General features: G+C 28.0%; 1 protein-coding gene across 1 annotated transcript; it reads left to right on the top strand.

The window, feature by feature from the left end:
• Positions 1-1,629: 1,629 nt before the first annotated feature.
• LOC123304850 (piggyBac transposable element-derived protein 4-like) lies at positions 1,630-3,355 on the top strand (the record flags this gene model as incomplete). The annotated part of the gene is made up of 2 exons (XM_044886414.1): positions 1,630-1,810; positions 1,865-3,355. Coding segments are annotated over exons 1-2 (1,672 nt in total), but the record flags the coding sequence as incomplete, so codon positions are not given.
• Between the last annotated feature and the right edge of the window lie 8,290 nt (positions 3,356-11,645).

Here is an 11,645-nt window from a genome sequence, read left to right as displayed (position 1 = left end):
AAATTTGAAGTTTATCTTGGTAAGTATAAATATTTAGAAAAACAATAATCAATAATATTATATTCTTTATTACTTACAAAAAATATATTATATTCTTTATCCTTCATTCTCCTTCGATAACTTCATCATCATCATCATCATCATCATCAACATCATCATCATCATCATCATCATCATCATCATCAACATCATCATGAACATCATCATTCTAAAAAATGATAAATCCATTGCTTTAGGTAAAAAACTATATAATTCCCATTAAAAAATTAACTTACCTCAACTCTATATTTATTGAATGGTATTTGGTTTTTTGATATTATAAAATCCGTTGTTTCGTCATATAAAGATTTATATACATATTCCATGTATAAGCGCTCTCTAAACCCTATCACACTTAATTGTTCTAGAAGAATCTTTATATAGTCCATTTCGAAAATGTTAGGGAGATTAATATCACCACCATTTTCCTAATATCGAAAACCACTAACATATTGTTCATAATCAAATGTATTACCGCAAAAAATTAATGTATGCACATCAGGATTTTCTTTCAATATATCATAAACTTGTGTTAATAATCGATGAACGAAATTATTTAATTCGATTTTTTCGTTAAATAATTGAATGGGCTTCATTTTTTTTACTCTCTCACTAAACACGATATGAAATTAATCCTTCAAAATAAGAAATCAAACTAACTTCTCTCCATTTTTCAACTTTAAATTTAAATTCTTAAGAGGTATACAAAATTAAAAATTAGAAGACGTAAGCATAAATTAAAATATTCGAAAACAATATACTTCTTTATTCATTAGGAGCCCACATTATCAAAAATTGATTATTTTCATAATGTAGAAAAAAAATTCATTTTTAATATGGTTAAACTTAAAGAAGAGTTTTATATACCTCCATATACAAATCTATATCGATTAGTAGATTTACTTGTGTAGTTATATAAAAAATGTATATTGCATTTGAAATTAAATTCATTATAGTTTTCTTATGACATATTGCAAACAAAATTGGTGGAATAATTTTTTTTTGTACATACTCATCTCATTTCAGAAAAAAAAAACTACATAAACCATCAAATTTGCTAATAAAAATGTTTATACTTTTGTCAAACTAATAGAATCATATTTCAATCATGAGCATAGCAATTGTAGATTTACAAGAATTTAAGGATGAAAAAACTAAATTTATATTAACCCTTAACTATCCACAAGTGTCTTGCGGACACAATTTTGCGTTTATGATTTCATAAAAACCAAAGTATTTGTTTTTATTAATCGGCCTTTTATCTAATTTATCACCAATGTTTTACGAATCTAAATGTGCAATAAAATTATTTGTAACATGAATAGTTTATTATTTTTGGTTAATGAACGAAAATAGTACTTCATCAATCCTGAAGTGTCCAACAGACACAATAACATTTAGTTTGATTCGAGTGTGAAGTTAGATTGTTTTTTATTTACTCATACTTTTTATTTACGCTACTTGTTTGCACACAACATACACTTGTTTGTGTTATAATCGTAGTCTTTGTTATATCTTATCACGTATCAATAGTGATCAGAAATTATTGTCATAAAGAAGTCGTGTTCTAATTAGTTTTTATTCTAAGATATGGCTAAACGGCAACTAACAGAAAGTGAAATTCAACGTGCCCTTGTTGAAAGTGACGATGAAAATTTTTTTGTGCGTGAGAACGATCGTGATGAAGAGAATTTTTCTTTTGACAGCTGTTCTTATAGTGACAGTAATGTGACAGAACCAGCATCTGAAAACGATGATGAACAATTATGGAGTGAGAGTGATGATGTACCATTACAAGAATAAGTCTCAATTGACACTTATAAAGGAAGAGATGGAACAACTTGGAAATCAGAACCTGACAGGCAAAGACGAACGCCTCGACACAACATAATTCGCGGTGGTATTCATAAGGTGATTCTTCCTCCGGGGCAAGCTATAATAGATCCGATAGACAGTTTCAGCCTTTTTTTCGACGATCACGTATTAGAAATAATAGTAAAATATACCAATACTGAAGGGCTAAGAGTTTTACAAAATCGATGGAAATCAACAGACAAAATCGAAATGCAAGCATTTCTAGGTCTTTTATTGACTATCGGCGTCAATAAACAGGGAGGTGTGGATTTTAGAGAATACTGGGATCCTATCTTTGGCAATCCAATATTTCGAGCTACAATGGGAAAAAATAGATTTGCTTCTTTATTACGAAACTTACGATTCGATGATAAAAATACTAGGTCCCTGAGAAAGTCCAAAGATAAACTTGCACCTATTAGAGAATTATGGGAATACGTAAACCAAAACCTGAAAAAGTTTTATTTGCCTGGAGAAAATCTAACCATTGACGAGCAGCTTGTCCCTTTTCGAGGACGCGTATCATTCAAACAGTACCTACCCAGCAAACCTGATAAGTATGGTATGAAAATTTGGTGGATCTGTGACAGCAAAACTAGTTACCCCCTATTTGGAATACCATATCTCGGAAAAGAAGGACAAAACAGGGCGGAAAATTTAGCCTACAATGTAGTCAACCAGTTATGTGAACCATACTTCCGAAGTAATAGAAATGTTACTTTTGATAATTATTTCACGAGTATTGATGTCGCAAAATCTTTGGCACAAAATGGTCTTACAATAGTTGGAACATTGAGAAAAAATAAGGCGTGTATACCTCCAAATTTTCAACCCAAGAAAACCCGCGATATTGAGTCTAATGTATTTGGATTTTATAAAAATATGACATTGGTCTCTTATGTACCAAAAAAGAATCGTGCTGTAATTTTTTTGTCTACGATGCATCATGGAAAAGAAGTAAATGTGAACAAAAACAACAAATCTGAAATAAACTTGTACTACAACTCCACCAAGGGAGGTGTCGATACGCTGGACCAGATGGTTCATGAGTATACAGTTCGGCGTAAAACAAATAGGTGGCCAATGGCATTTTTTCAAAATATTATAGATGTTGTTGGCATTGCATCGCTTATTATATGGAAAAATATACATCCTGATTGGAACTCACGAAAAAAAAATACACTAAGAAAACGATTTTTACGTGAAATCGCAATCGATTTGGTAACACCTCATATACGGAGACGAAGCATGAAAGGACTATCAAGTTACCACTTAGCAGCCATGCAAGACGTGGCAGGGCCAAATCAGGAAGCTGCTCAATCATCTGAAACAGCTGCGAAAAGGAAGAAGCGTTGTTATATTTGCCCTTCGAAATTATCAAGGGCTTCAAAACAGTGTTGTGATAAATGCAATCGAAATGTATGCTCCGAACATTCAGAAAAAAAAATTATTTGTAATACCTGTAAGTAAATAAGTGTACATATACATTACTGAAATACATTATACTGTCTTTTTCATTCAAAATAACTTTCTTTTCATTCATTATACCTAACATTTATAAAATGAGTCTGTTGGACACTACTAGTCAGTTACGTCACAAAAGCATTCTGGATAGTTAAGGGTTAAAAGAATTGGCAATCCCGAAAAATGGTAAAGAAATACATAGTTTATAGTTAAATCACCTTATGGAAGCTAGTTTATAACTATAAATCAAAATCTTTGAATCATTGGCTGGGTGTGAATTAGCATGGAATTGATTGGGAGGATGGGTTTGCACATTTCAATGATGATCAAACAAATGTTTGCAATATTCTAAGAGAATGCATTTATATTAAAGTATTGGAAAAGTATACAGGTGTAAGGAATTATTTTATTATGTAAATGTATGCAACATTGAAAATGTGTGGAGCGTTGATGAAGAAGGATACAAAGAATTTAAAAACAGAATTTCCTTAGATGTTATGAGCAAAAAATGTGCTATTGAAAATAGGCATAAAATATACAAAATCTCTTCACCTCTAAAACTATATATGTCCTATAAAGTATTTAAAAAAATAAATTGTCTCCATTTTTTTTTTTATAATAATAAATAAATAATACAATGTAAACACATTTATTTAGTCGACACTTTTTTTTGGATGCGTAATATATAATATTCAAAAAGTATAAACAAAATTACTCAATCATCATTTTCAAGAAATTAAAGAATCATTAGACCATCCATTGGAATTTGATGGAGCCATTGAAATATTTTTGAAGAAAAATAGCTTAGAAGAATATTTACGTGATGGATTAATTGTATGCATAACCTATGGAGGGGTTACAGCCTTAAAATGTCTTATTAATGTACGTAAAGTTTAATTTACATAGTGCGTACATGTTTGATGGAAAATTTTTAATTTTTAAATGTCAAATGTTAATAAATATCCTTGAAAGAATATATGCGTAATACTTCTTAGATTTAAATAGTATGTAAAATATTTGATTATATGAACTAGTCAAGGTAATTTTAAGTAAATTGTATGTATATCAATAATTATTTATACTTCCTGTTATTCCAACTAATATATGTTTTTTAAGTATATAAAATTTGAGAGAATAATTTTATAGTAAAAGAGCTGGCTCTTCTAAAAAATGGAAGGGAAATAGTACATTTCATAATCAAACCTCCCTATAAATGGGAATATCTAGATGAAAAATCACAAGCATCGAATGGATAGTAATAATAACTGGATTAGTAAATACCATTATGGTCTCAAATGGCAAAGTGCTACTATATATTTCAAGGATGTTAGACAAATTGTTGGTGATATACTAAAAGAAAAAGTGAAATGGTGTGAGGATTTATTCAATATTATTGTTTACAACATTGAAAATTTATGGGAATTTAATGAGGAAAAATATAATAATATTGATGAAAAAGTATTAACAAAATGTTTTTTCCATAACAAAAATTGTGTGTTAGTAAATGTTTTCAAAATTCTTCATTCATGTGAAGAATAAAAAAAAGATTGGATATCTGTATATGGAAGTAAATTATATAATAAACATATTTATAATTCGTCCTAGAAATAAATTTTGTACACTCTAAAAAATTAAATGTAAAATCTAATATAATATTAAATATATTTCAAAGTAATTATTTGATATTAGTTAATCCAAATCCTTTTTCTCTTTGTTTTAGATAAATTTTCAATTTTAGGATAGTAAATTTTTTCATTTAATTAATATTTAATAAATTAAGTATTTATTATTATATCCTATATAAAAAATTATCATTTTAATGGAAAATTTTTAACCAAATATTGAAGTGACCTCGAAATGACTATTTCATTTAAAACAGGTATTAGTCAATAACAATTTTGTGTTTCTTTAAATACAAACTTTGTTATTACTTCCTGGTTTGACTTCATAGCTTAGTGGTTACAGCACTCGCCTTCCATAAAAAAGGTTAGCGTTCAAATCTCACTCAAGTTATAACAATTTTTAAAAAATCCAACAAAATCCAATGATCCAAGTAATTACATCACCAGACTATGAGTCAGATAATTACGTCACTAGATAATAACCTTCTTACCAGACAAGGTTGGGGGGTGTGGCAGACATTTACGTCACCAGACAAGTTCAATAACCTAACAAGACATTTACGTCACCAGACAAGTTCAATAACCTAACAAGACATTTACGTCACCAGACAAGTTCAATAACCCGACAAGGTTGGGGCAGACGTCATAATGATATTAGGGTTAATGACTCTGCTGTGCCAGAAATGACAATTTCCTACTACTCATGCCATTCTAGTTGAAAAATCGAAAATTTTCAAAAAATGTTTTTTCTATCGAAAAATGTCAAATTTGATCATTTTTGGCTTATTTATACTTAGTCCAGTCATAAACGACCTCCATGTATACATTTTGACTTACTTGGATCAAAATTTCAATGATTTGTATAGTCATGACATTCTAGTTGAAAAATCGAAAATTTTCAAAAAATGTTTTTTCTATCGAAAAATGTCAAATTTGATCATTTTTGGCTTATTTATACTTAGTCCAGTCATAAACGACCTCGATGTATACATTTTGACTTACTTGGATCAAAATTTCAATGATTTGTATTGTCATGACATTTTAGTTGTATAATGGAAAATTTTCAAAAAATGTTTTTTCTATCGAAAAATGTCAAATTCGATCATTTTTGGCTTATTTATACTTAGTCCAGTCATAAACGACCTCGATGTATACATTTTGACTTACTTGGATCAAAATTTCAATGATTTGTTTTGTCATGACATTTTAGTTGTATAATCGAAAATTTTCAAAAAATGTTTTTTCTATCGAAAAATGTCAAATTGGATCATTTTTGGCTTTTTTATACTTAGTCCAGTCATAGAGGACCTCTATGTATGCATTTTGACTTACTTGGATCAAAATTTCAATGATTTGTATTGTCATGACATTTTAGTTGTATAATCGAAAATTTTCAAAAAATGTTTTTTCTTTCGAAAAATGTCAAATTTAATCATTTTTGGCTTAAATATACTTAGTCCAGTCATAAAGGACCTCTATGTATACATTTTGACTTACTTGGATCAAAATTTCAATGATTTGTATTGTCATGACATTTTAGTTGTATAATCGAAAATTTTCAAAAAATGTTTTTTCTATCGAAAAATGTCAAATTTGATCATTTTGGACTTATTTATACTTAGTCCAGTCATAAACGACCTCTATGTATACATTTTGACTTACTTGGATGAAAATTTCAATGATTTTTATAGCCATGCCATTCTAGTTGAAAAATCGAAAATTTCCAAAAAATGTTTTTTCTATCGAAAACTGTCAAATTTTATAATTTTAGACTTATTTATACTTAGTCCTGTCATAAACGACCTCTATGTATCCATTTTGACTTACTTGGATCAAAATTTCAATGATTTGTATAGTCATGACTCTCATGTTGAAAAATCGAAAATTTTCAAAAAATGTTTTTTCTATCGAAAAATGTCAAATTTGATCATTTTTGGCTTATTTATACTTAGTCCAGTCATAAAGGACCTCTATGTATCCATTTTGACTTACTTGGATCAAAATTTCAATGATTTGTATAGTCATGCCATTGTAGTTGAAAAATCGAAAATTTTCAAAAAATGTTTTTTCTATCGAAAAATGTCAAATTTGATCATTTTTGGCTTATTTCTACTTAGTCCTGTCATAAAGGACCTCTATGTATCCATTTTGACTTACTTGGATCAAAATTTCAATGATTTGTATTGTCATGACTCTCATGTTGAAAAATCGAAAATTTTCAAAAAATGTTTTTTCTATCGAAAAATGTCAAATTTGATCATTTTTGGCTTATTTCTACTTAGTCCAGTCATAAAGGACCTCTATGTATCCATTTTGACTTACTTGGATCAAAATTTCAATGATTTGTATAGTCATGACTCTCATGTTGAAAAATCGAAAATTTTCAAAAAATGTTTTTTCTATCGAAAAATGTCAAATTTGATCATTTTTGGCTTATTTCTACTTAGTCCAGTCATAAAGGACCTCTATGTATCCGTTTTGACTTACTTGGATCAAAATTTCAATGGTTTGTATAGTCATGACATTCTAGTTGAAAAATCGAAAATTTTCAAAAAATGTTTTTTCTATCGAAAAATGTCAAATTTGATCATTTTTGGCTTATTTATACTTAGTCCAGTCATAAAGGACCCTTATGTATACATTTTGACTTACTTGGATCAAAATTTCAATGATTTGTATAGTCATGACTCTCATGTTGAAAAATCGAAAATTTTCAAAAAATGTTTTTTCTATCGAAAACTGTCAAATTTTATCATTTTTGGCTTTTTTATACTTAGTCCAGTCATAAACGACCTCGATGTATACATTTTGACTTACTTGGATGAAAATTTCAATGATTTTTATAGTCATGCTATTCTAGTTGAAAAATCGAAAATTTCCAAAAAATGTTTTTTCTATCGAAAAATGTCAAATTTGATCATTTTTGGCTTATTTATACTTAGTCCAGTCATAAAGGACCTATATGTATCCATTTTGACTTACTTGGATCAAAATTTCAATGATTTGTATAGTCATGACATTCTAGTTTAAAAATCGAAAATTTTCAAAAAATGTTTTTTCTATCGAAAAATGTCAAATTTGATCACTTTGGACTTATTTATACTTAGTCCAGTCATAAACGACCTCTATGTATACATTTTGACTTACTTGGATGAAAATTTCAATGATTTTTATAGTCATGCCATTCTAGTTGAAAAATCGAAAATTTCCAAAAAATGTTTTTTCTATCGAAAAATGTCAAATTTGATCATTTTTGGATTATTTATACTTAGTCCAGTCATAAAGGACCTCTATGTATCCATTTTGACTTACTTGGATCAAAATTTCAATGATTTGTATAGTCATGCCATTGTAGTTGAAAAATCGAAAATTTTCAAAAAATGTTTTTTCTATCGAAAAATGTCAAATTTGATCATTTTTGGCTTATTTCTACTTAGTCCTGTCATAAAGGACCTCTATGTATCCATTTTGACTTACTTGGATCAAAATTTCAATGATTTGTATTGTCATGACTCTCATGTTGAAAAATCGAAAATTTTCAAAAAATGTTTTTTCTATCGAAAAATGTCAAATTTGATCATTTTTGGCTTATTTCTACTTAGTCCAGTCATAAAGGACCTCTATGTATCCATTTTGACTTACTTGGATCAAAATTTCAATGATTTGTATAGTCATGACTCTCATGTTGAAAAATCGAAAATTTTCAAAAAATGTTTTTTCTATCGAAAAATGTCAAATTTGATCATTTTTGGCTTATTTCTACTTAGTCCAGTCATAAAGGACCTCTATGTATCCGTTTTGACTTACTTGGATCAAAATTTCAATGGTTTGTATAGTCATGACATTCTAGTTGAAAAATCGAAAATTTTCAAAAAATGTTTTTTCTATCGAAAAATGTCAAATTTGATCATTTTTGGCTTATTTATACTTAGTCCAGTCATAAAGGACCCTTATGTATACATTTTGACTTACTTGGATCAAAATTTCAATGATTTGTATAGTCATGACTCTCATGTTGAAAAATCGAAAATTTTCAAAAAATGTTTTTTCTATCGAAAACTGTCAAATTTTATCATTTTTGGCTTTTTTATACTTAGTCCAGTCATAAACGACCTCGATGTATACATTTTGACTTACTTGGATGAAAATTTCAATGATTTTTATAGTCATGCTATTCTAGTTGAAAAATCGAAAATTTCCAAAAAATGTTTTTTCTATCGAAAAATGTCAAATTTGATCATTTTTGGCTTATTTATACTTAGTCCAGTCATAAAGGACCTATATGTATCCATTTTGACTTACTTGGATCAAAATTTCAATGATTTGTATAGTCATGACATTCTAGTTTAAAAATCGAAAATTTTCAAAAAATGTTTTTTCTATCGAAAAATGTCAAATTTGATCACTTTGGACTTATTTATACTTAGTCCAGTCATAAACGACCTCTATGTATACATTTTGACTTACTTGGATGAAAATTTCAATGATTTTTATAGTCATGCCATTCTAGTTGAAAAATCGAAAATTTCCAAAAAATGTTTTTTCTATCGAAAAATGTCAAATTTGATCATTTTTGGATTATTTATACTTAGTCCAGTCATAAAGGACCTCTATGTATCCATTTTGACTTACTTGGATCAAAATTTCAATGATTTGTATAGTCATGCCATTCTAGTTGAAAAATCGAAAATTTTCAAAAAATGTTTTTTCTATCGAAAAATGTCAAATTTGATCATTTTTGGCTTATTTATGCTTAGTCCAGTCATGAAGGACCTCTATGTATCCATTTTGACTTACTTGGATCAAAATTTCAATGATTTGTATAGTCATGACTCTCATGTTGAAAAATCGAAAATTTTCAAAAAATGTTTTTTCTATCGAAAAATGTCAAATTTGATCATTTTGGACTTATTTATACTTAGTCCAGTCATAAACGACCTCTATGTATACATTTTGACTTACTTGGAAGAAAATTTTAATGATTTTTATAGTCATGCCATTCTAGTTGAAAAATCGAAAATTTCCAAAAAATGTTTTTTCTATCTAAAAATGTCAAATTTGATGATTTTTGGCTTATTTATACTTAGTCCAGTCATAAACGACCTCGATGTATACATTATGACTTACTTGGATCAAAATTTCAATGATTTGTATTGTCATGACATTTTAGTTGTATAATCGAAAATTTTCAAAAAATGTTTTTTCTATCGAAAAATGTCAAATTTGATCATTTTTGGCTTATTTATACTTAGTCCAGTCATAAACGACCTCGATGTATACATTTTGACTTACTTGGATCAAAATTTCAATGATTTGTTTTGTCATGACATTTTAGTTGTATAACCGAAAATTTTCAAAAAATGTTTTTTCTATCGAAAAATGTCAAATTGGATCATTTTTGGCTTTTTTATACTTAGTCCAGTCATAGAGGACCTCTATGTATGCATTTTGACTTACTTGGATCAAAATTTCAATGATTTGTATTGTCATGACATTTTAGTTGTATAATCGAAAATTTTCAAAAAATGTTTTTTCTCTCGAAAAATGTCAAATTTAATCATTTTTGGCTTAAATATACTTAGTCCAGTCATAAAGGACCTCTATTCATACATTTTGACTTACTTGGATCAAAATTTCAATGATTTGTATTGTCATGACATTTTAGTTGTATAATCGAAAATTTTCAAAAAATGTTTTTTCTATCGAAAAATGTCAAATTTGATCATTTTGGACTTATTTATACTTAGTCCAGTCATAAACGACCTCTATGTATACATTTTGACTTACTTGGAAGAAAATTTTAATGATTTTTATAGTCATGCCATTCTAGTTGAAAAATCGAAAATTTCCAAAAAATGTTTTTTCTATCTAAAAATGTCAAATTTGATGATTTTTGGCTTATTTATACTTAGTCCAGTCATAAACGACCTCGATGTATACATTATGACTTACTTGGATCAAAATTTCAATGATTTGTATTGTCATGACATTTTAGTTGTATAATCGAAAATTTTCAAAAAATGTTTTTTCTATCGAAAAATGTCAAATTTGATCATTTTTGGCTTATTTATACTTAGTCCAGTCATAAACGACCTCGATGTATACATTTTGACTTACTTGGATCAAAATTTCAATGATTTGTTTTGTCATGACATTTTAGTTGTATAACCGAAAATTTTCAAAAAATGTTTTTTTCTATCGAAAAATGTCAAATTGGATCATTTTTGGCTTTTTTATACTTAGTCCAGTCATAGAGGACCTCTATGTATGCATTTTGACTTACTTGGATCAAAATTTCAATGATTTGTATTGTCATGACATTTTAGTTGTATAATCGAAAATTTTCAAAAAATGTTTTTTCTCTCGAAAAATGTCAAATTTAATCATTTTTGGCTTAAATATACTTAGTCCAGTCATAAAGGACCTCTATTCATACATTTTGACTTACTTGGATCAAAATTTCAATGATTTGTATTGTCATGACATTTTAGTTGTATAATCGAAAATTTTCAAAAAATGTTATTTCTATCGAAAAATGTCAAATTTGATCATTTTGGACTTATTTATACTTAGTCCAGTCATAAACGACCTCTATGTATACATTTTGACTTACTTGGATGAAAATTTCAATGATTTTTATAGTCATGCCATTCTAGTTGAAAAATC

Source organism: Chrysoperla carnea, unplaced genomic scaffold (assembly GCF_905475395.1).
Source record: "Chrysoperla carnea unplaced genomic scaffold, inChrCarn1.1, whole genome shotgun sequence".
Lineage (NCBI taxonomy): Eukaryota > Metazoa > Arthropoda > Insecta > Neuroptera > Chrysopidae > Chrysoperla > Chrysoperla carnea.
Note: the sequence above shows the minus strand (reverse complement) of the source record. Positions and strands in the feature narration are given on the sequence as shown.